The 26,337-nt window shown below is 37.6% G+C and overlaps 1 protein-coding gene across 2 annotated transcripts in view; it reads left to right on the plus strand.

The window, feature by feature from the left end:
- LOC110459010 (sperm-associated antigen 8-like) overlaps window positions 1–13,938 on the plus strand; it is a 35,372-nt gene extending 21,434 nt beyond the window's left edge. Inside the window, exons 4-6 of one of the 2 annotated variants that reach the window (XM_021511028.1) lie at window positions 4,143–4,281; window positions 5,652–5,714; window positions 13,117–13,938. In XM_021511028.1, the coding sequence (XP_021366703.1) occupies window positions 4,143–4,281; window positions 5,652–5,714; window positions 13,117–13,239 (325 nt within the window). In that variant the 3' untranslated portion in view covers window positions 13,240–13,938. The remainder of the gene's footprint in view (window positions 1–4,142; window positions 4,282–5,651; window positions 5,715–13,116) is intronic. The other variant, XM_021511029.1, reaches the window with a different exon arrangement.
- The last annotated feature ends 12,399 nt before the right edge of the window (window positions 13,939–26,337 follow it).

Raw genomic sequence — 26,337 nt, forward strand, 5'->3', positions numbered from 1 at the left:
AGTCAGTGTGCTAAAATTTCTTCATTTTCCTTGTTAAGAATCAGAGGTGCTAGTTTCAAATCCTTTTTAGTCTGAAATCTGTATGCTAGATATTGAATAAGGTGGTTTTATTGTTTTTTGTCACTTTGAATAATATTTCTGTTCATGTTAAAAACAAAATCAACTCTCTGTATAAATATATCAGGTGACCGTTAAGGCCCATGGGCCTCTTGTTTATAGGACTTTTTCTCCAGTACTACCCCATCAGATTTGGTACAGATATTTGTTTCATGGCCATCAACAAGTGTACAGCTTTTTTCGCTTATTACAGAATTCTTTTTTGGCTGCCATGGCTTCTGATAGTCTGACACATTTTCAACATCATTGCCAGTTCTAGTAGGTCAGATTTGGATCAGACATGATACAAATGTTTGTCCGGCTTTGCATTCGCTCATTTTTCAATAGATTTTAAAAAAATCTTTTGTATAGTGAGAGTACCATATGTAGTTGTACCCCTTGACATAATTTTGTATTAATTTAACAAAACTTTGTCCAGTTATGCATTTGCTCATTTTTCAATAGATTTCTTTGAAACTTTTTGTGTAGTGGCAGTACCATATGCAATTGTGCCCCCTGAAATAAATATTGCATTTTGGACCTTTTTCAAGAGAATTATGCCCCTTTACATAAACAACTTGACAAAACTTTGTCCAACTGTGCATTTGCTCATTTTTCAATTAAATTCTTTAAAACTTTTTTTGTAGTGGCTGAGTACCATGCAGAGGTGCCAACCCTTCTTCTTTTGGCCTAATTCTCATGATTTTAACATAAAAAATATGCCTTACAATTTTGCCTATTCACTGTATGATTTATCTTATTTAATTCTACCGATTCCAGAAATTTCTGCCTGTTTCCGCATCCTTTCATTATAATTTCCTGATCACAGTCTTCTCAGTGTTTTGAATAAAAAGCCTAAAAACTGAAGCATATATGTGACTGTGATCACACTTCCTGCGTATATGTGACTGTGATCACACTTCCGAAGAACCAAGGTGAGCTTATGCCATACGGTGGCGTCCGTCTTCCATACGTCGTCCATCCGTACGTCAACAATTTCTTTAAACAACTACTTCTTCTTAACCACTGATTGGAATTTAACTATATTTGACTGTAAGCATCCCTAGGTGATGGGGATTCAAAATAGTACAAATGGTGTGGCTGACCCCCCAGGGGGCTGAGGGGCGGGGCCAAAAGGGGGCAATTTGGCTATATTGCTTTAAGCAACTTCTTCTCTGGAACTAAGAGATGGATATCAACCATATTTGACTGGAAGCATCCCTAGGTAGTTGAGATTCAAAATTGTACAAATGGATGGGCTGACCTCCTAGGGGGCTGAGAGGCGGGGCCAAAAGGGGTCAATTTGGCTATATTGCTACAAACATCTTCTTCTGTAGAACTATACACTGGATATCGATCATATTTGATCAAAAGCATTCATGGGAGTCAGGGATTCAAAATTTTACAAATAGTGGGGCTGACCCCCAGGGGGCTGAGGGGCGGGGCTAAAAGTGTTATTTGGCTATATTGCTTTAAGTGACTTCTTCTCTGGAACAAAGAGATGTATATCAACCATATTTGACTGAAAGCATATCTAGGCGGTGGGAATTCAAAATTGTACAAATGGTGAGGCTGACCCTCCAGGGGGCTGAGGGATGGGGCAAAAGGGGGTAATTTGGCTATTTCGCTTTAAGCGACACCTTCTCTGGAACTAAGTGATGGATATCAACCAGTTTTGGCTGGAAGCATCCCTAGGTGGTGGTGATTCAAAATTGTACAAATGGTGGGGCTGACCCTCCAGGGGGCTGAGGGATGGGGCAAAAAGGGGGCAATTTGGCTATTTTGCTTTATGCGACTTCTCTGGAACTAAGTGATGGATATCAACCAGTNCCCCCACCCCACCCCTTTCGGAAGCATTGTATAAATGTTGGGGCTGACCACCCAGGCTACAATATGCAATTGCTGAGTATAAAGAGGAGAATGCACATTTGCTTCTAGGATGGCCCTAGGGTCTGGCACCACCCTTGCAGACATAGTCCCTGGGTCATAACTTTGAAACGGTTGAGATCCCCAACCCAAAATTATAAATACAAATGATGGGCAAAAAGAGACAAATGCAGTCATGATATTAGAATTGATCCTGGGGTCTGGCTACAACCCTAGGGACCTAGTTTCTGAGTCACAGCATGGAAACAGTTGAGATCCCCACCCCATAACCATACATTAAATTGCTGGGCATGAAAAATCTAATACAGATATACTACAAGGATTGGCCTTGGGGTCTGGCATATTTCCTTAATGGATCTCATTTGGAGAATATTTTGCCATGATTGCTTACATATCCAGGTGAGCAATACTCTGGGCCTCTTGTCTTTAGCAAGAAAATGGTGGGGAAATGTGCTCTTGAAGAGAGTGATAAAATTGATAGTTCACGTAGCTCATCCCAAAAGATAAAAAAGCAATGGGATAAAAAAATAAACCAGACTATAGAGAATGACATTTTGATTGTCATTATACAACTAACTTGTATGCAGGGGGTCAAATATGTCAAAATCTTTAAAAAAAAAAGTTGAAACTAATTTGCCTTGAGTCGGGATATTATGAAAATAGCTTCCTGGAATGGGTCCCAACAACATTTAAGAAATAAGTGACCTTGATCTACCTCCAAGGCCATGGGAGTCAAATATGTCAAAAACTTTATTTTTTTTTATCTGATTAACGAATTAGCCAAGAGTCATTATATGTGGATAGTAGCTTTCTGGTATGGTTCCTAACAAAGTTTGAAAAAAGAAATGACCTTGATTCATATTCAAAGTCAATAGAGATCAGGGGGTCATATATGTCGAAAAATTCAAATTACTTCATCTAAACAAACCAAAGGCCAAAAGTCAGGACATCTTGCTACATGTACTACCTTCCTAAAATGGAGCCTGACAAATTTTGCAAATAAAAATGACTTTGACCCACTTTCAAGTTCACAACAATCAAATATGTCAAAATCTTCAAACAATTTTTTTTTAAATTTGGCTAGAACATGTACTTTCTGTATATGGAGATCGACAAAGTTATCATATAAAATTGATTGTGTCCTACTTCCAAGGTCACATGTATCAAACATGTCAAAGAATTCAAACAACTTCTCCTAAAAAGTCACTTAGCCTAGAGTTATGATAATTGACTGGTAGTTTCATAGGAAGGTGATTGACAAAGTATACAAATAAGCGAGGATCAAATGCATCTAAAACTTTAAGCAACTTTTTGTAAAGAACGAATAGGCCTAGTGTCATGATATTTGGTTAAGGTTTCCTTAGATGGGGTCTACCTGACAATGACTGAATAATGATGACCTTGACCTACTTTCAAGGATACAGGAGTTAGATATGTCAAAAATTCAAACGACCTCTTCTGAAGAACCTAAAGACATACAGAAATGATAATTGACTGGTTTCTTCATAGGAAATAGCCATATAAAGTTTGCTGAATTGGAGCCCTACAAATTTTGCAAATAAAAATGACATTTATGTACTTTCGAGATTACAGGAGTCAAACATGACAAAACATTTAAATGGCTTCTTCTTAATAACCAAGAGGCAAAGAGTCAGTAACATGCTGGGATGAAGGGCTCAAATAAATCACCTTGACCAACTTTTAAGGTCATAAGGGTGAAATGTGTTGACATTTTTCAAACAATTTCTTGATAACCAAGAGGCCTATAGGACTACTTTTATATTTCCATGTATAAAATGGCCACTGTATCCCCTCTGAGTGGTCAAAATTTAAAGATGAAGTGCCATTCCCAATAATTGAAAACAGAACATAATGATGAATGGGAAATAGAAATATTTTATTCTACTTTTCACATTGTTGAAACAGGCAGTAAGAGTTTGCTATTTTCATGGGTATTTCTGTTATTTTTGACATTTGACCAACAGTAGTCATGTTAAATCAAGTGAGCTATTCAGGCCCATTGGGTATCTTGTATTGAAATATATGACAAAGTTGCAATGATAGAAAAACTATTTTTGACCATTTCTGTCAGAGTGAAAATTTCTCTTTGAGTTTTGTTTACATAAATACTAAATTTTTCCGTGTGATGTATCAAACAGTTTACTCCCTATTCTTAGTCAAGAAGTGTTCCGGGATGATATCAACCCTCCTGAGCCTGAAGCTACAGATTTCCGATCAGTGACAATGAAAGATTTTAACAAAGAAGAATTTGAACATGTAAAACCGGAACCCACACGGGTAAGATTTATGCTCTAGTTTTGTGCCATCTCCAAACCTCCAGTAAATACCACATCCTAACCTTCAGTAAAAAATCTTTCTTGAGGTTGCAATATTTCCATCGTTATATAACATTTTAGGAAAAAAGAACACACTCCAGCCTGAGTTGGGATGCAGGGTAAACCGACCGTTTAAATTTGTTGAAACTGATGTGAACTGATTTTTATTCTTATTCAATGTCTGTGTAGGCAATAGTTTAAAATTTATATTTCCTTCAAGGATCTTGAACCAACCACAGGTACTACTTAAAGATGCTTTTGGCTCTGCTTCTGCCATAAATCAAAAGTGGTCTTTCGAATGCATAATTATATGACTTACAATATCTCCTTATAGTGCCTATTGGTAGAGGGTGAAACATATATTTCCTTCAGACCAGCAGCAGTGCACATGTCACAAATGTCTTTAGGTCAACGAGGATTTGCCATGGGTCATATGTCAGTATACACTTCTTTGTATGATTATGTTAATGGTAACAGTATGAAACTTAAATCAATTCCCCATAACAAACAAAGAAGACTAAAAAAGTAATTTGTGCTTAATTGTAGCTGTAGTGTAATTACAGTTTTCCCCAAAGTGGAGCGCATATCCAATCAATGCTCTGATGATACAAAGTTCAAAAGGATATGATACACGTAAATTTCACTGATTGGTGTATTCTATCAGCCTTACGAGGATACTTAATTTCAATTATATTACAATTAACATTGTCTCATAAAACAACAACATCACTGTAAACAAATATTGTAATACATGAATTACACCAAACTTCAGTTATCAGTTTTGGTGCAAAAATAGGGTAGGCTTGTTAGAGTTATCTTGAGTTTAATGCTGGACTATATTTGTCTATCACAGATCACCTTTAGAAAATACCACATCCTCACCTTCAGTAAATACCACATCTACACCTTCAGCAATAACTACATCCACACCTTCAGTAAATACCACATCCTCACCTTTAGAAAATACCACATCCTCACCTTCAATAAATAACACATCCACACCTTCAGTAAATACCATATCTACATATTTGAGGTAGAGATATGTATGGAATTTACTTCACATCAAATGGCAAACTCACAATTATTTAGATTCAAGATGGTCACCATGTCCTCTGATTATTCAGGATACAAGGTGGCTGTTAAAGCCTCTGATTTGCTGAGACATCAACATCACTGGTTAAATGGGGAGGGGGTGTAAGTATGCCCATGTCTTACGGTTTCAGTTTATTCTAGGATTGGGAGATAAGCTCATTTTTGTCATCTATCAATATTATGATGTTGGCTATGAAATATATTTTCAATTAATATGAAAATAATTTGTTGTATTTGCAGCCCCATGACTACAGGAAGGACCAGCCTGTCAGTTTTTGGTCAGAGCACAAAGACAGAGTTACGGTAAATTTAATTTTCTACAATTTTCTTGTGTGATCATCTCCACATGAATGAGTTTTTCCTGTATAAAATAGAAATATAGCACATTTTGAAATTTTATAATGATTTGAAAGGTAGCATTATATGCATTTAAAAATAACATTAAATGAAAGTGGTAAAGGTTTGCATGTTTAGTACAGATATGAATTTCTAATGGTGTTGGTTCATATTGAGGTGTTGTAAGCTCGTAGGAGTTATCACCCTTCGTCATTCTATTCTCATGGTGTATCCTATTGTATGGTTTTTACATGTAAATGACACATGAATTTGATACATAAGACACATGTTAGGTAGGGTTAGAATAGTATACTCGTTATCAAACCATTCTGATGTACATAAATTTTCTGAAGATAATTATTTGTTTTGACCCACCCTCCCTCAGACCCTGCCCATTGGTATATTGTATGTGTGATTTTGTATGGATTTTATTTAGCTGGCCTTGGAAAGTGATGAGGTTCATTTGTCACACTCTGGAGGTAATGGCTTCAGTTAAGAAACTAAGTATTAAGATTGAGGCACCGCGTTCCAGCGATCACAGGTTTCCATGCTAGGTCATGGTTCCTCTTGATAAGAGCTGGGAAATTTACCCGAGATAGAATTGGCCATTTATGTACTTTCATAACTTGAGTACAATTACAATCTACAACACAGTGATGAAAAGTTGATTCTTATTACAACTCCTTCTAAAGTAATGGAACGATTTCAACGAAAGATTCTTCCATATATGATAACTTAAACACCTGAAGTTGTGCATCCAGGTATTTTTTTCCTATCCTATTTATGGAGTTGTGGCCCTTTGTTGAGTTTTCCTGACATCTTCTCCTAAACTACTAGGCTATTTTCAAAAAAGAGGCCCAATTGGCCTGAATCGCTCACCTGGTATTAATCCCACACTTGTAACCTTAAAAGTGATCTAAACAAAAGCTACAGGCAAAATATCAGTATTTATGACTATGTCATTCAAATTGAGGTTTTTCGTTGTAAAACCCAATTTTATACGACCGTCAAATTTGACGGTAGTATTATGGTATGGCGTTGTCCGTCCGTCCGTCCGGCGTAAACTTTGTTTGTCCGGCAATTTCCTCCTACATTTTTCGACCGATCTATTTGAAACTTGGTATACATTATAATCATGATATGAAGTTGTGTCTCCCTAAAAAGAATTTTAATTCGTCAATTTTTCCAAAAGTTATTGCCCTTTGTTCATTTCAGTATTTGAATTTTGTCCGGAGATCTCCTCCTACATTTTTCGACCAATCTCTTTGAAACTTGGTATACATTATAATCATGATATGAAGTTGTGTTTCCCTATAAAAGAATTTTGATTCGACAATGTTTTCAAAAGTTATTGCCCTTTGTTCATTTCAGTATTTGATTTTTGTCCGGCAATCTCCTCCTACATTTTTCAACGGATCTTTTTGAAACTTGGTATACTTTATAATCATGATATGAAGTTGTGTCTCCCTAAAAAGAATTTTGATTCGACAGTTTTTTGCAAAATTTATTGCCTTTTGTTCATTTCAGTATCTGCTTTTTGTCCGAAGATTTTCTCCTACATTTTTTATAGCATATCAGCTAACCACTCTGAGAATTATGCAAATGATCTCCAACTACCAGTTCTTTAACTCCCAAACGAAAGTTTAAAATGCCCCGCGCAATACGAAACTACTCCCTGTCCAAACTGGACATATGGGTGTAGGATGCGCACACACCTCCAACTTCCTCTATTTGTAACACGAACAAAACACCTAAAAGCAGAAGGCCTAAAGGAGCCGGAGGAGCCAGTGAGGAGGATGGGACTCACATTGGACGTGGTCAGTAGTTTTATCATAACAATGGGTTTTACAATAAAAAAACTGAATTTTATATCAAAAACAATACTTACCATGTCCAATTATTACGCTAATTCGTCTTACCTAGTGGATCCTCCAATCCGGCAGGACCATGGCTAATCCAGGAGGGCGGTACATGGGTCACAGTCAATTGGAACCCAAGTACCGAGGAAAAGCTCTTATATAGAGCATATCAAATTAAAAGATTAAAGTTTGTCTGAGAAGGACAACAACGATCTCAGTTAGAACTCTGTAAAGGTAGTGTGTCCTCGCCAAAAGGCTGAGGACATAACCTCTGAAAAGGGAGAGCCATTGAGAAGGGCCCCAGATGCTGCCAGAGCCCTTACCTCATGGACCCTAACCTTGAATAGCCTTCTAACATCATCAGAGGAAGACTCATAAGCCGGCCTAATAACCTGGCAAATCAATCGGGGGATGAATTGTGCCGAAATACTTGACTGGACACTCTTGATGGGCAGAAAAAGCCTAAAATGTGATGCTCAATCCCCCCCCCCCTGTCTTGTCCAGATATTATCTGAGAGCTCTTACAGGGCAGAGAAGACGATCACGCTCGTCCTTACCAGCCAGGTCAGAGAGAAGGAATGCAGATAGAATCCGGAGAAAACCCAGGAACCTGATTCTTGGCGAGGAAAGAATGCTCCATCCTGATAGTCACGGAGGAGTAATTCCTGCCGAAACTTAAACAGGAGGAATGCGCTGATAAGGCATGAACCTTGCTACGCCTTCTCCCAGAGGCAAGGGTGACAAGAAACACAGTCTTGAAAGACAAGAATTTCAAGGAGGCTTGACACAAAGGCTCGTCAGGAGCATCCAAAAGGGACTCCAGAACCAAAGCTAAATCCCATTGAGGAGTTAGACACCTAACTCTAGGTCTCTCAATGGTAAACCGTCTGATGAGGGCAGACAAAAAGGAAGAAGATCCTACCTCTGGTCGCCCTGCATAAGATAAGATACCAGCTATAGCTGACTGATAGCCGGCAATGGTACCAGGAGCTAAATTCTTACTGCGAAACAATTGCAGTAAAAAATCTGCAATTAGGGAAACAGAGGCCTTGAGTGGATCAATCTGCCTCTGACCACACCAATCGCAGAAGATGGTCCACCTAGACTGGTAGACTGCCGCAGAAGAAGACCTGATGGACCTAGCGATACATTCTGACACCGGTCCAGAAACCCCTCCTGCGCGAGACCACCGGAGATAGCCTCCACTCGTGAAGGTGGAGTATAGCCGGGCGGGAGTGCATGATTCTGGACCTCGGCTGTCGTAACAGGTTCCACCTGGGTGGGAGAACCAGAGGCTCTTCCACCGGAAACAACAGAAGCTGAGGGAACCATGGTTGCCTCGGCCACAAGGGAGCCACCAGAATTAGGGAGCAAAGCAGCCTTGTACTTCTCGAGGACTTTGGCCACCAAGTTGAAGGGGGGAAAAGTGTAAGCATGCACCCCTTCCAGTCCAAAGACAGAGTGTCTACTCCCCATGCTGCTGGATCTGGAACGGGAGACATAAACATCGGCAACTGATGGTTCAAGGCTGGGGAGCTCGCCCACCATGAGGCCTGTCCCAAACCAGACATATTGCTCAGAATATGAATGGATCGAGCTGCCACTCCGTCAAAACCGGCAGAAGACATCATGACAGGGTGTCTGCAAGGACATTCAGTCTGCCTGGAAAGTGCTTGACATGAATGGTTAGGCACAATTTCTGGCAAAGTAGCAAAATGCGAATGGCCAGGGCACACAGGACGTAAGACCTGGTGCCCCCTTGCTTCTGCAGATAAGCTACAACAGTTGAGTTGTCTGTTGCTACGCAAATCACCTGGTCTTGCAGATAAGACCTGATATCCTGGATGGCCAACAACACTGCCCTCATCTCGAGCACATTAATGTCCACGAACCTGAGCGAGCCTGCCCGTTCAGGTACGCACCCCAACCTGTCTTCGGTATACAGGGTCATGGTGGGCGAGCTCCTGTGCAAGGACACCCCCTTCAGGACATTGTTACGAACTGTTCACCATTGGGCAAATTTCTTGACCGACTGACTGAGAGGAATGAAAGCCTCCCAATCCCGGGACACAAGAACCCAATAGCTGAAAAGAAACATCTGCAGAGGTCTGATGTGCAGCCTGCCCAGAGGAACTACAGCTGCTAGTGAGTTGAGAAACCTCAGCAGATTGAGGTACCAACCAACCTGTACTGCAGAACACTGGATAAAATGAAGCACCAGACTCCTTGTCTTAATGAATTTCTCCTGAGTTGGAAGGACTATGCCCCTGGCTACTTTAAACCGATAACCTAGGAACATTCAGAAGAATTTGTTTAAAGGTTTCAAACATATTTGACACATGTGACCTTGAATATAAGTAAAGGTCACTCATTTGAACAAACTCGGTAGCCCTTCATCCCAGCATAAAATTGGCCAAATAGCATTAACCTGGGCCTCTTGGTTGGTCAGGAGAAGTTGTATAAAGGTTTTAAACATATTATACCCCTGTGACCTTGAATATAAGTCAAGGTCATTCATTTGAACAAACTTGGTAGCCCTTCATCCCAGCATAAAATTGGCCAAATAGCATTAACCTGGGCCTCTTGGTTGGTCAGGAGAAGTTGTATAAAGGTTTTAAACATATTATACCTCTGTGACCTTGAATATAAGTAAAGATCATTCATTTGAACATACTGGGTAGCCCTTCATTTCAGCTTGTTACTGGCTAAATATCATCACCCTAGGCATAATGGTTATTCAGAAGAAACGGTTTAGAGGTTTTAAACAGATCTGACCCTGTGACCTTGGATATAAGTCAAGATCATTCATTTGAACAAACTGGGTAGCCCTTCATCTCAGCTTGTTACTGGCCAAATATCATCACCTGATGCCTCTTGGTTATTGAGAAGAAGTTATTTAAAAGTTTTAAACATAATTGACCCCTGTGACCTTGAATATGAGTAAAGGTCATTCATTTAAATAAATTTGGTAGCCTTTAATCCCAGCATGTTACTGGCTGGCCAAATATCATCATCCTAGGCCTCTTGGTTATTCAGAAGAAGTTGTTTAAATTTTTACACATATTTGACTCCTGTGACTTGAATATAGGTTAAGGTCATTTATTTGAACAAACGTGGTAGCACTTCATCCCTGCATGTTACTGGCCAAATATCACTAACACAGGCCTCTTGGTTATTCAGAAGATGTTGTTTAAAGGTTTTGAACATATTTGACTTTTGTGACCTTGAATATAAGCCAATGTCTTTTGTTTGAACAAATTTGGTAGCCCTTCATCCCAGCATAAAATTGGCCAAATAGCATTATCCTGGGCCTCTTGGTTGGTCAGGAGAAGTTGTATAAAGGTTTTAAACATATTATACCCCTGTGACCTTGAATATAAGTCAAGATCATTCATTTGAACAAATTGGGTACTCCTTCATCTCAGCATGTTACTAGCCAAATATCATCACCCTATGCCTTTTGGTTATTGAGAAGAAGTTGTTTAATGGTTTTAAACATATTTGACCCATGTGACCTTGAATAAAAATCAAGGTCATTCAATTGAACAAACTTGGGAGCCCTTCATCCTAGCATGCTACTGGCCAAATAGCATCATCCTAGGACTTTTGATTATTGAGAAGAAGTTTATTCAAAGTTTTTACACATATTTGACCCCTGTGACCTTGAATATGAGTAAAGGTCATTCAACTTGGTAGTCCTTTTTCCCAGCATGTTACTGACCAAATATCAATATCCAAGGCCTTTTGGTTATTCAGAAGAAGTCGTATAAAGGTTTTAAACATGTCTGACCCCTGTGAGCTTGAATAAAAGTCAAGGTCATTCATTTGAACAAACTTGGTAGCCCTTCATCCCAGCACACTACTGGCCAAATAGTATCACACAAGGCCTCTTTGTTATTCAGAAGAAGTTTAAAGGTTTTAAACATGTTTGACCCATGTGACCTTGAATATTTGTCAAGGCTATTCATTTGAACAAACTTGGTAGCCCTTAATCCCGGCATATAACTGACCAAATATTATTATCCTGGGCCTCTTGGTTATTCAGGAGAAGTTATTTAATGGTTTAAACATATTTGACCCCTGTGACCTTGAATATGAGTAAAGGTCATTCATTTGAATAGACTTGGTAGTCCTTTATCCCAGCATGTTACTGACCAAATATCATTATCCTAGGCCTTTTGGTTATTCAGAAGAAGTTGTATAAAGGTTTTAATCATATCTGACCCCTGTGACCTTGAATATAAGTCAAGGTCATTCATTTGAACAAAATTGGTAGCCCTTCATCCCAGCACACTACTGGCCAAATAGCATCACCCTAGGCCTCTTGGTTATTCAGAAGAAGTTGTTAAAAGGTTTTAAACATATTTGACCCCTGTGACCTTGAATATAAGTCAAGGTCATTCATTTGAACAAAATACGTAGCCTTCATCCCAGTTTATTTTTGGCTAAATATCATCATCCTAGGCAATTTGGTTTGAAGAAGTTGTTTAAAATAAAATATTGATGCCGGAAGCCGAACCATGGCATAAGCTCACTTTGCCCTTCGGGGCAGGTGAGCTAAAAAGGGTTGGTAAAAATACCTTGATGCACAACTTCAAGCCATAGTAATTGGCCCCATAGTCTTGGAGGAGCTGTCTGGAAAAGTATTTTTCAACAAAGGGCAATTACTCTGTAAAAAAAAGGGTCAGTTGAAACAAATATTACCTGGATTCACAACAGCAGGTGGTAGTGATCATATCTTAAAACTTTCATTGAAATTGGCCCAGTAGTTTTGGATAAGTTGTCTGGGCAAGCATTTTTTAACAAAGAGCAATAACTCCGTAAAAAATAGGTCAGAATGAAAAAATTATACCTGGATGCACAACTTCAGGTGGTGGTTATAATATCTGGAAAGTTTCATTAAAATTGGTCCATTTCTTTAAAAGGAGTTGTTTGGACAAACTTTTTTAATGGACGGACGGACGACAAGACAGACGCACAGACAAGCTGATTCCAGTATATCCTCCTAACTTCGTTACGGGGGGTATAAAAGTCAGTAGGTACAGAGTCTGAACAATAAGTTTGTTGGTATACTGTCTTAACAATAAGTCAGTTGTATTAGTGCCTACACAAAAAATCGTTGCTAGGTACTTTGCGAAAAAAAATCTCGTTTTTTGTCAAAATATTGATTTTTGATAGAATTTACACACCGTAGACAATCGGTGTATGTAATACTATATTTTGATAGAATTTAAACACCATAGACAATAGGTCTGTGTAATATTGATTTTTGATAGCATTTACACACCATAGACATGTACAGTAGGTCTATGATATATTAATTTGTGATTTAATTTTAATTTATACACCACAGACAATAGGTCTATGTAATATTGACTTTTGAAATATATTGATCCTGAGTTCTTTTCTATTGTGGTAAAGCTTGCTGTAGAGAATCCTGTGGTGAACTTGATTAAAACATGTATGATAAAGATTAAGTTAGTCATTCCTACTCTCTGTACAATTTCCAGGGTGTCTCACAGATCAAGACTCGAGACTCACCGTTCAGGAAAAATGATGCCTTCTCCAAACCAATTGATGAGTACTGGGATGAAACTGGACCATACGAACTGGAGAACTATCCAAAGATGTAACAAACTTAAATACTGTTAATGTGTATGGATGGATAAATCTGAGCAATAATATTTAAGTTTGAAATAAAAATGATATCCATAAAATATAACCTCTATTACAGAACTTTTCAATACAATGTAATTATGATGGTAACATATGTAAATGTACAGGTAATATACATTGTAACTATGATGGTGGCTATATGTAAATGCACAGGTAATATACATTGTAACTATGATGGTGGTTATATGTAAATGCACAGGTAATATACATTGTAACTATGATGGCTACTAAATGTAAATGTACAGGTAAAACACATTGTAACTATGATGGTGGTTATATGTGAATGTACAGGTAATATACATTGTAACTATGATGGTTGCTATATGTGAATGTACAGGTAATATACATTGTAACTATGATGGTGGCTATATGTAAATGTACAGGTAACATAGATTGTAACTATGATGGTGGCTATATGTGAATGTACGGGAAACACACATTGTAACTATGATGGTGGCTATATGTGAATGTACAGGTAACACACATTGTAACTATGATGGTGGCTACATGTGAATGTACAGGTAACATACATTGTAACTATGATGGTGGCTATATGTGAATGTACAGGAAACACACATTGTAACTATGATGGTGGCTATATGTAAATGTACAGGTAACATACATTGTAACTATGATGGTGGCTATATGTAAATGTATAGGTAACATACATTGTAACTATGATGGTGGCTATATGTGAATGTACAGGTAACATACATTGTAACTATGATGGTGGATATATGTAAATGTACAGGTAACACACATTGTATGATGCATGAAATAACTTCTGAAAAGTAAAAGTTGACTGTCTTTGAAGAAATCTTATATCATTAATTAAAATGTGATATTTAAATGTGTTACGTTCTTTGTACTTTTACTCTGCAAAAAGTACTCAACAAATATATTGAATTTATGGACTAGTACATTTATTGTCCACTATTTAGTGTAAAAGTCTTACAAATTAACAAGTTTATAGCAATGTTTGTAATTGTTAAATATAAAAGTATCATAATATATTTTTGTCAACATGACAGATATACTGTAAAATTTAAATTACAATAAAATCTTGTGTCCATGAGGTAATTGTAATTTTAAACCATTATTCAGGTGATTTTACCTGTAAGATTTAGAAAGGTATTTAATTGGGAAAGATAGGTAGTAGGAATTTTATGGCTATACAGTATTGTGACCTTGAAAGTCTTAACAAGTTCATTCAGGCGAAAAAACTTGGAAGTCCTTAATCCAACATATCATCACTCTGTTGCTCTTAGTTATTGAGAAGAGTCATTTAAATATGTTAACACATTTGATCGCTATGACTTTGAAAGTAGATAAAGGTAATTTTCATTTGCAAACTTTGTTGGGCCTCAGCTGTGGAACTGTAGCAACCAAATTATTATTATAAGATTCCATGCCTTTCGGTTCTTCAGAATAAGTTGATTGAAGTGTTTGACTTATTTGTGCCTGTGACTCTGTAAATAGGTCAAGGTCATTTCCTCTCAAACTTTGTTGGCTCTATCCCAAGAAGCTACATGTACAAATGTATAAATGTACATTTATTTTCGACTATTACAATAGATATGTATTATAATAAATAAGATAATTTCTAACGTATTTTTCAGGAAACAAAATAGTACGGGTAAACAAGATCAAACTTATATCACAAAATTGAAATTTGCCGCTTCACTAAGATTTCCCGACTCTAAGTTGCTAACTATCAACGATAAAAGAATGGAGTAAAAACAAAAATGAACTTAAGGCAGAGAGTCCAAGAAAACTGTGTTATTTCTCAAACGAAGAAGAGTTCCAAGTTGTTCTACGTTCTATTTTCACTTTCTGTTAATCAGATGTATGTGAACTTTTCTGTTCCTCTAAAAATAACGAGAATTCAATAATATGTGTACCATTTCCAGAGAAGTGAGTGACTACTTTTTAAATAAAGAAAGTAGTGAAAAACGATCTCTGGAATATTTCATAAACTCACCTGAAGTGTACTGTACCAGTCAAATCTTAGGAATCTATGGCTTTCGATTCTTTAGAAGAAGTCGATTAAAGTGTTGTTGACGTCTGTGACCTTTAAAACAGGTCAAGGTAATTTTTATTTGCAAACTTTGTCAGGCTCCATCCCAGGAAACTACCAGCTAAATATTAAGATTCTATATCTTTTGGTTCTTCAGAACAAGTCATTTGAAGTGTTTGATGTATTTGACCTTGAAAGAAGGTTGAGGTCATTCACAGTCTTTGTTGGGCTCTATCCAAAGAAACCACCACCAAACATTATGCTTCTATGCCTTTCCATTATTTAGAAGAAGCCGTTTGAAGTGTTTGACATATTTGACCCTGATGGAACTCAGAAAACGCCGACCTACTGAGGAACATATTCAATTGGCACTCAGAGAACACTTGTGTTGTAGAATATGAATGTACTCGGAGAATACTTGTATTGTAGAATATGAATGTTGTCTAATTAGTGTTTTCGAGTATTGCTGTTGGTATTGGACCTGATGGGAATTTCTAGGAATTGTTCTGGCTCCGTGCATCCTGTCAGTCGTGGATATGGCCACCGTGCCCTGATGTATTTTATAGAACATCTTTAGGCGTGTATCTTTCCTACGATCTGACAGGCTGTGCCAGCCAAGAGTACCAATCATATCTGTTACACTAGAGGTGTTCCGAAAGCGATTTGACACATAACAGGCTCCTCTCCTCTGGACCATTTCTATTTTGTTGATTTTTTTTTTTTTTTTTGTACGGATCCCAAAGAGAGCAAGCATATTCTACAGAGGGTCTTAACAAGGATTTGTAAGCCTGTTCTTTAAATGTTGTTGAGCTAATTTTTAGGTTTCTTCTGAGAAATCCTAGAGGAGAATTTGCCTTGTTGCATATCTGATCTACATGAGACTCCCATTTCAAATCTGATCTGAGGGTTACACCTAGGTATTTCACAGAATTAACATGTTTTAATATTTGACCAGGAAGAGAATAATTAAAAAATAATAGGTGATTTTTTCTTAGAAATTGTGAGAGCATAACACTTATCTGGGTGGAAAGCCATAAACCATTTTTTCTCCCAAAGGGCTAGTTTGTCCAGGGCAGACTGTACAAAGGGTCCTTGCATCGTTCTCCGACGTAATTGTCAGACAAACGATGGTTTCATCCGTAAACAGTCTGACCGTGGAGTTCAAGCCAATTGGCATTTCATTGATATAAAATAGGAACAGACCAGGCCGCAGTACAGATCCCTGGGGGACGCCTGATAAAACTGGCGCATACTCGGATTTGACGCCTTCAACAAGTACTGATTGGGTTCTATTATTCAAGAAGTTTGAGATCCAGGAAGTAGTTTTATCATGCCAAAATGACTGAGTTTGTTGGTAAGAAGAGAGTGGCTGACCTTATCAAATGCTTTGGAGAAATCCATAACTAACATATCCGATTGTTTTGAGTTGTCAAGAGTTTTGGTAATATCATCAACAAGTTCTAAAAGTTGTGTTTCGCAGGATCTGAATTTTCGAAAACCATGTTGGCGAGGATACAAAATATTGTGATGATCTGAATGTGTCATGATGTGTGACACTATGACATGTTCCATTAACTTATAACAAATGCAAGTGAGTGAAATAGGTCTGTAATTTACAGGATCATATTTTTGGCCTTTTTGAATATTGGAGCAATATCGGCGGTTTTCCAATCTTGCGGAACAGTGCCAGATTGTAGGGACGAGTTGAATATTATACTCAAGATAGGGGCAATTTCACTAGCCAATTCCTTCAAAACTCAAGTCGTCTGGGCCTGGTGCTTTGGAACTATCAAGATTTTTAAGTAGTTTCTGAATTCCATTTGGGGTAATAAGGGGGGTGTTCATGCATGGTTGGATATATCTGATCTGGATTCATATAATTTTCTTTAGAAAAGATGTCAGGAGATATGTTTTTGGATGTAGAGAAAAACTGATTCGAATTGCTTATTGAGTAGGTTTGCTTTTAAATAGGAATCCGAAATGAGCTTGCCATCCTCTTTTAGATGGGGGATACCTGTAAAGTCTATTTTCTTGTGTTTTATGTAGGTCCAAAATTTTGTCATGCATGTGAAAGTTCCATAGACCGAAGTCTCATCTAGAGTAACTATTGTTTCTATATATTTCCAATACTCCTGCCAAATCTTTTTTTGGATGGAATGTTTCAGTTCTTTATATTTCTTTGTTAGATCCTTATCACCAGACTTTCTTGATTTTTTAAATAATCTGTTGCGTTTACTAATCAAATGTTTAATTTCATGAGATATACAGGGTTGGCTTTCTTTTGGTTTTGATATTTTGTGTGGTATATGCATATTCACCAAAGAGTTCAAAAATGACTTGAAGTCACACCAGATGGTATTAGTATCAGAAATATGCTCCTTATCAGAAAATTGAAGCTTACGATAAAAAAATCTAACTCATTCTTCATAGATTCCCAGTTAGCATTTTTGTATAATGGAATTTGCCTTGGTTTTTGTTTTTGCTTTAAAGTAGAAGCTAGGAATTTGACAAACACAATGTCATGATCTGAAATGCCAGGCATAACTTCAGTACGAGGGACTAAGCTCGGATAGTTGGTGATGATAAGGTCCAAGATGTTATTGTTTCGTGTGGGCTTTTCTACCAATTGGGTTAGTCCTGCATCGTCAAGGGAGGTGCCAAAATTATAATGAATATTTGGGTGGAGAGCATTGGGTTTTAGAATTCTATGCTCCCAATCCCAACCTGGGAGATTGAAATCTCCAATGAGTAGACTTGCATTGCGAATAGTACATGTTCCCTAATAGATGTGTCGAAGCTCATCAAATTTGAACTGTCTGCTGTTTTAGGATTATAAAAAGAACATAAATACAGGGTTTTACAACGTATCATTTCTATGTTAGCCCATACAATTTCACACTCATCTGGTGGTAAAAGGTCATGTACTTCAGAAGAAACAAAATCTTTCTTTATTGCTATAAGCACCCCACCACCTGTTTTTTCACCGGCTCTGTCCTTTCTGTATATGTTAAACCCATCTGGAAAAACTTCAGTGTCTTTAATATTTGGTTTTAACCATGTTTCAGTTCCAAGGATGATATCGGGCTTGACACTGTCAATAACATGATGAATAAGATGTTGCTTTGCTCGAATTGATTGGAAGTTTACATTCAAAATACGTAGTGGCTTACGAGAAGAGTTTTTAGAAAATGTTGTTTTCCTGACTGGAGTAGATGAGTGCCCTGGATTAAATACATTAGAAGAGGTCTTTGGGCTCATCTGGCTATCAAAACTCTTTACAGAATCTAGAAATAAACTTTCAAAAGGATTTGGAGTACAGATGCTGTGCAGATCAAATAAGAGAGTGGAATAATTTGGGTTATCACAGATAATACAGTGCCAGCTAACCATACTATCGTTCAATTCCTCGTATGACGTGCTGTTAATGTTTTGACAGTCTACATGAAACCACTGGTCACATGTTTCACAGACAATTCCCTTGTGTTCCCAGGTAACGGTCTTGTCGCAGGTACCACAAAGGTATTTAGTGTTATCGTTGCTAGGTCCTCGGTTGGATTCAATGTCATTAGTGTGTCGTATTTGGTTCACTTCAAGTACCATGTACTTGGTTCACTTAACATATATGCATACTTGTGTATAGTACGAGCGTTGTAATAAAATGGCGTCTTCAACAAGTCTTGTCTGCTGGTCGTGTGTAACAACGAACCCAATAAGAAACATAACATGGTGTCAGAAGTGGGATTGTGAGCACGACAAAGCGTTTGAGGACGTTAAAGATGCACTGACAGATGCACCAATCTTGAAGTATTTCGACCCGTCTAAGGAAACCGTATTACAGTGCGATGCATCCCAAACAGGGTTGGGAGCGTGTTTGATGCAAGAGGGACATCCAATCTGTTATGATTCCTGATCCTTGACACAAACAGGAGACAGGAGACACTGATGAGGAGACACTGATGAGGAAGCTCTGAGAGATCACGAAATAAACTTAAAGGCGTTTATACAAAGGTATAAGGATCAGAATATCAAACTAAACAGAGAGAAACTAAAACTCATACTTATAAAGGTTGCGTATATGTGCCAGCCAAGAGTACCAATCATATCTGTTACACTAGAGGTGTTCCGAAAGCGATTTGACACATAACAGACACCTCTCCTCTGGACCATTTCTATTTTGTTGATTTTTTTTTTTTGTACGGATCCCAAAGAGAGCAAGCATATTCTACAGAGGGTCTTAACAAGGATTTGTAAGCCTGTTCTTTAAATGTTGTTGAGCTAATTTTTAGGTTTCTTCTGAGAAATCCTAGAGAAGAATTTGCCTTGTTGCATATCTGATCTACATGAGACTCCCATTTCAAATCTGATCTGAGGGTTACACCTAGGTATTTCACAGAATTAACATGTTTTAATATTTGACCATGAAGAGAATAATTAAAAAATAATAGGTGATTTTTTCTTAGAAATTGTGAGAGCATAACACTTATCTGGGTGGAAAGCCATAAACCATTTTTTCTCCCAAAGGGCTAGTTTGTCCAGGTCAGACTGTACAAAGGGTCCTTGCATCGTTCTCCGACGTAATTGTCAGACAAACGATGGTTTCATCCGTAAACAGTCTGACCGTGGAGTTCAAGCCAATTGGCATTTCATTGATATAAAATAGGAACAGACCAGGCCCCAGTACAGATCCCTGGGGGACGCCTGATAAAACTGGCGCATACTCGGATTTGACGCCTTCAACAAGTACTGATTGGGTTCTATTATTCAAGAGGTTTGAGATCCAGGAAGTAGTTTTATCATGCCATAATGACTGAGTTTTTTGGTAAGAAGAGAGTGGCTGACCTTATCAAATGCTTTGGAGAAATCCATAACTAACATATCCGATTGTTTTGAGTTGTCAAGAGTTTTGGTAATATCATCAACAAGTTCTAAAAGTTGTGTTTCGCAGGATCTGAATTTTCGAAAATCATGTTGGCGAGGATACAAAATATTGTGATGATCTGAATGTGTCATGATGTGTGACACTATGACATGTTCCATTAACTTACAACAAATGCAAGTGAGTGAAATAGGTCTGTAATTTACAGGATCATATTTTTGGCCTTTTTAAATATTGGAGCAATATCGGCGGTTTTCCAATCTTGCGAAACAGTGCCAGATTGTAGGGACGAGTTGAATATTATACTCAAGATAGGGGCAATTTCACTAGCCAATTCCTTCAAAACTCAAGTCGTCTGGGCCTGGTGCTTTGGAACTATCAAGATTTTTAAGTAGTTTCTGAATTCCATTTGGGGTAATAAGGGGGGTGTTCATGCATGGTTGGATATATCTGATCTGGATTCATATAATTTTCTTTAGAAAAGATGTCAGGAGATATGTTTTTGGATGTAGAGAAAAACTGATTCGAATTGCTTATTGAGTAGGTTTGCTTTTAAATAGGAATCCGAAATGAGCTTGCCATCCTCTTTTAGATGGGGGATACCTGTAAAGTCTATTTTCTTGTGTTTTATGTAGGTCCAAAATTTTGTCATGCATGTGAAAGTTCCATAGACCGAAGTCTCATCTAGAGTAACTATTGTTTCTATATATTTCCAATACTCCTGCCAAATCTTTTTTTGGATGGAATGTTTCAGTTCTTTATATTTCTTTGTTAGATCCTTATCACCAGACTTTCTTGATTTTTTAAATAATCTGTTGCGTTTACTAATCAAATGTTTAATTTCATGAGATATACAGGGTTGGCTTTCTTTTGGTTTTGATATTTTGTGTGGTATATGCATATTCACCAAAGAGTTCAAAAATGACTTGAAGTCACACCAGATGGTATTAGTATCAGAAATATGCTCCTTATCAGAAAATTGAAGCTTACGATAAAAAAATCTAACTCATCCTTCATAGATTCCCAGTTAGCATTTTTGTATAATGGAATTTGCCTTGGTTTTTGTTTTTGCTTTAAAGTAGAAGCTAGGAATTTGACAAACACAATGTCATGATCTGAAATGCCAGGCATAACTTCAGTACGAGGGACTAAGCTCGGATAGTTGGTGATGATAAGGTCCAAGATGTTATTGTTTCGTGTGGGCTTTTCTACCAATTGGGTTAGTCCTGCATCGTCAAGGGAGGTGCCAAAATTATAATGAATATTTGGGTGGAGAGCATTGGGTTTTAGAATTCTATGCTCCCAATCCCAACCTGGGAGATTGAAATCTCCAATGAGTAGACTTGCATTGCGAATAGTACATGTTCCCTAATAGATGTGTCGAAGCTCATCAAATTTGAACTGTCTGCTGTTTTAGGATTATAAAAAGAACATAAATACAGGGTTTTACAACGTATCATTTCTATGTTAGCCCATACAATTTCACACTCATCTGGTGGTAAAAGGTCATGTACTTCAGAAGAAACAAAATCTTTCTTTATTGCTATAAGCACCCCACCACCTGTTTTTTCACCGGCTCTGTCCTTTCTGTATATGTTAAACCCATCTGGAAAAACTTCAGTGTCTTTAATATTTGGTTTTAACCATGTTTCAGTTCCAAGGATGATATCGGGCTTGACACTGTCAATAACATGATGAATAAGATGTTGCTTTGCTCGAATTGATTGGAAGTTTACATTCAAAATACGTAGTGGCTTACGAGAAGAGTTTTTAGAAAATGTTGTTTTCCTGACTGGAGTAGATGAGTGCCCTGGATTAAATACATTAGAAGAGGTCTTTGGGCTCATCTGGCTATCAAAACTCTTTACAGAATCTAGAAATAAACTTTCAAAAGGATTTGGAGTACAGATGCTGTGCAGATCAAATAAGAGAGTGGAATAATTTGGGTTATCACAGATAATACAGTGCCAGCTAACCATACTATCGTTCAATTCCTCGTATGACGTGCTGTTAATGTTTTGACAGTCTACATGAAACCACTGGTCACATGTTTCACAGACAATTCCCTTGTGTTCCCAGGTAACGGTCTTGTCGCAGGTACCACAAAGGTATTTAGTGTTATCGTTGCTAGGTCCTCGGTTGGATTCAATGTCATTAGTGTGTCGTATTTGGTTCACTTCAAGTACCATGTACTTGGTTCACTTAACATATATGCATACTTGTGTATAGTACGAGCGTTGTAATAAAATGGCGTCTTCAACAAGTCTTGTCTGCTGGTCGTGTGTAACAACGAACCCAATAAGAAACATAACATGGTGTCAGAAGTGGGATTGTGAGCACGACAAAGCGTTTGAGGACGTTAAAGATGCACTGACAGATGCACCAGTCTTGAAGTATTTCGACCCGTCTAAGGAAACCGTATTACAGTGCGATGCATCCCAAACAGGGTTGGGAGCGTGTTTGATGCAAGAGGGACATCCAATCTGTTATGATTCCTGATCCTTGACACAAACAGGAGACAGGAGACACTGATGAGGAGACACTGATGAGGAAGCTCTGAGAGATCACGAAATAAACTTAAAGGCGTTTATACAAAGGTATAAGGATCAGAATATCAAACTAAACAGAGAGAAACTAAAACTCAGACTTATAAAGGTTGCGTATATGGGACATGTGATTACCAAAGATGGACTCCAGATTAACCCTGAAAAAACGCGAGCTGTAAGGGAAATGCCAAAACCAGCGAGCAAAGCCGACGTGCAACGGTTGCTTGGCATGACCAACTATGTACAAAAGTTCACTCCGCGTATGTCCGACATCACAACTTCGCTACGACAACTTACGACAATCAGAAAGGATGCTGAGTTTGTATGGGATTGTGAGAACGACAAAGCGTTTGAGGACGTTAAAGATGCACTGATAGATGCACCAGTCCTGAAGTATTTCAATCCGTCTAAGGAAATCGTATTACAGTGCGATGTATCCCAGACAGAATTAAAATGACTCAGACCAGCATATATAATAACACCTTTTTAGGCTTGATATTTTGGTGTTTGATAAGGAACTGTTTCTTAACGAACGAGATCAACATATGTTGTATTGCAATGGGGAACACATCAACATTGGTTGTTAAATTCGACTGACATAATATGGATGATCCAGTTAGATATTAACACACACAAATCATGGGCATTGGTAGGTAGTATCGCGAGGGGAGGGCTGTGGGCTATGGCTGTCTGTACGTGCGAGCTTGATGCAATATGGTATTCTTTGTCCATAGCAGATACTAACACTGTGTTTGATTTGAATTTCGTAACATGAAGTGGTTTTGGTCCAAATTGAGTACATATAACGATGATCATGAAAAATAGGTTTCTCAGAATCGCCATGTTTACCTATTGGTGTTCACTTACCGATGTGAAAGTGAGGGGTGAGACCGGTGAACACAATACAGGACGACAAAATTGTTACTTACAGATAGAGATTATATCTTCGTCTCTAGTGCGACTCCAGGGCACAGAATGAAACGCACAAAAGGGCAATTGTTAGTTGATGATATATGATGGGATGAAAAATGGACTGGGGAAAAAAAGTTCGATTGTTTACACCGGAAGTACACACCAACTGACAGAATGGCGGGAATTTGAAGTTGGACTACTGAATTAAATATTATTCAGAGGATATGAATACTTCACAAAATTGTTGATAAAGGTGGAGATGATAAATAATAAGTACAAGTTATAATTTTGTACATGTAATATAGATCATACTGGACAGGTTTACGTAGGTTAGGTATAAAGATTGGGTAACCACCGAGGTGAGGTACATGTAATATAGGTCATACTGGACAGGTATGTTAGGTATAAAGATTGGGTAACCACCGAGGTCAGGTTCATGTAATATAGGTCATACTGGACAGGTATGTTAGGTGTAAAGATTGGGTAACCACCGAGGTGAGGTACGTACATGATATATAGGACATACGCGACAGGTAGGTAAGTTATAATGATTGGGTAACCACCGAGGTGAGGTACATGTTATATAGGTCATACTGGACAGGTAGGTTAGGTATAAAGATTGGGTAACCACCGAGGTGAGGTACATGTCATATAAGTCATACTGGACAGGTAGGTTAGGTATAATGAATGGGTAACCACCGGGGGGAGGTACATGATATATAGGGCATACTGGACAGGTAGGTTAGGTATAATGAATGGGTAACCACTGAGGTGAGGTACATACTTTATAGGTCATACTGGACCGGTAGGTTATGTATAAAGATTGGGTAACCACTGAGGTGAGGTACATGTCCTGTAGGCGGTGCTTAACTTATGGGGGCGTGTCTTATATTCTCATCTCGCGAGATACCACATCCGGCGGGTTGACATTTAGCATTTACGAAAGACTTCTGATACTCTTCTCCGAGATTAATCTATACTTTAAATAATTGCTGTAAACAAAATGTTTATCTCCGGTGCATTCTACGAGTGTTGTGGTGGTGAAATTCGTGCACTGGGTTTGAGCGTTTTAGCAACTCGGATTGAGGCCTGAGGAGGTTTACGCGTGTGAAACACATATGATTCGAGAAAGCGCATGTGAGGACTGCCAAGCATTGACGCTGTCTGTAGAAGGAAGAAGTAAATATATATACTTATAAACCGTATGAGTGATAAAGTATAACCTTTATTTCGATGTTTCAAACGGGAACGTAATATGACATATCGTGCTTAGGAAATTAGGTTGATAACGGTAATGGCTCTGAGATGAGACGATATGTGAACCGTGTATGCTAATCAAACATTTCTGTAACATCGCATGCTTTTTCTGGTGTATTTATTTATGAAAATGTAACAATTTAAGAACATGACACAACTGCCGCTGCTGTTTGACAAGAATTCGCGCCGTGTCAATATATTATCCAATCTGGTGTGGGGAAATAACTCTTACGTTGGTAAAGTCGCATTGAGAAATATAATTCAAATATATTCCAAGAACATTTGTGAGATTTTGTATATTCAATGACAGTAAATAAAGTCACTACATATATTAATAATAATTATTAATATGAATAAAAATAAATAAAAATAAAAGGACTACAGAAATATAATTCAAATATATTCCAAGAACAGTTGTGAGATTTTGTATATTCAATGACAGTAAATAAAGTCACTACATATATTAATAATAATTATTAATATGAATAAAAAATAAATAAAAAATGAAAGGAGTACATTGTCTCTTTTCTCCATGCATGTTTTCCCACTACTGTTAATTATCCTTCATTTCACGACCACAAAATGCACCTATTCTTTATTATCCATTCACCGATTGCCATTATGCACGTAAATGCTCATGTCACATCATCGGGAGATGCTAATTAATGAAAATTACAACAATGCGTCACACTTAAATAGGATGAAAAAAGAGGAAAGGGAGATTTTTTTAAGACATCATTTAATAGGTGATTAATTTTGTAAATTCCAAAGGCAACATCATCAGATGACCTGATTTTCAATAAGCAGAATACACAACACATGTCTGAGGTATTATAGTAGATATTGATGCTCAACGTGTTACTGAAGCAATTAAATTTAAAGTGGTGAGCGGCTTTAAAGTCACATTGACATAATTCTAGTTTAGAATATAAATGTACTGGGAGAATACTTATATTGTACAATATGAATGTACTCACAGAACACTTGTATTTTAAAATATGAATGTACTCGGAGAGCACTTGTAATTTAGAAAATGAATGTACTCGGAGAACACTTGTATAGTAGAATATGAATGTACTCGGGGAACACCTGTTTTGTAGAATATGAATGTACTCGGGGAACACTTGTATTGTAGAATATGAATGTACTCGGAGAATACTTGTATTGTAGAATATGAATGTACTCAGAGAACACTTGTTGTATTGTAGAATATAAATGTACTCAAAGAAAACTTGTATTGTAGAATATGAATGTACTCGGAAAATACTTGTATTGTAGAATATAAATGTACTGAGAGAACACTCGTATTGTAGAATATGAATGTACTAAGAGAACATTTGTATTGTAGAATATGAATGTACTGAGAGAACATTTGTATTGTAGAATATAAATGTACTCAGATAACACTTGTATTGTAGAATATGAAGTACTCGAGGAACACTTGTAT

Source organism: Mizuhopecten yessoensis, unplaced genomic scaffold (assembly GCF_002113885.1).
Source record: "Mizuhopecten yessoensis strain PY_sf001 unplaced genomic scaffold, ASM211388v2 scaffold9907, whole genome shotgun sequence".
In the NCBI taxonomy this organism is placed as follows: domain Eukaryota; kingdom Metazoa; phylum Mollusca; class Bivalvia; order Pectinida; family Pectinidae; genus Mizuhopecten; species Mizuhopecten yessoensis.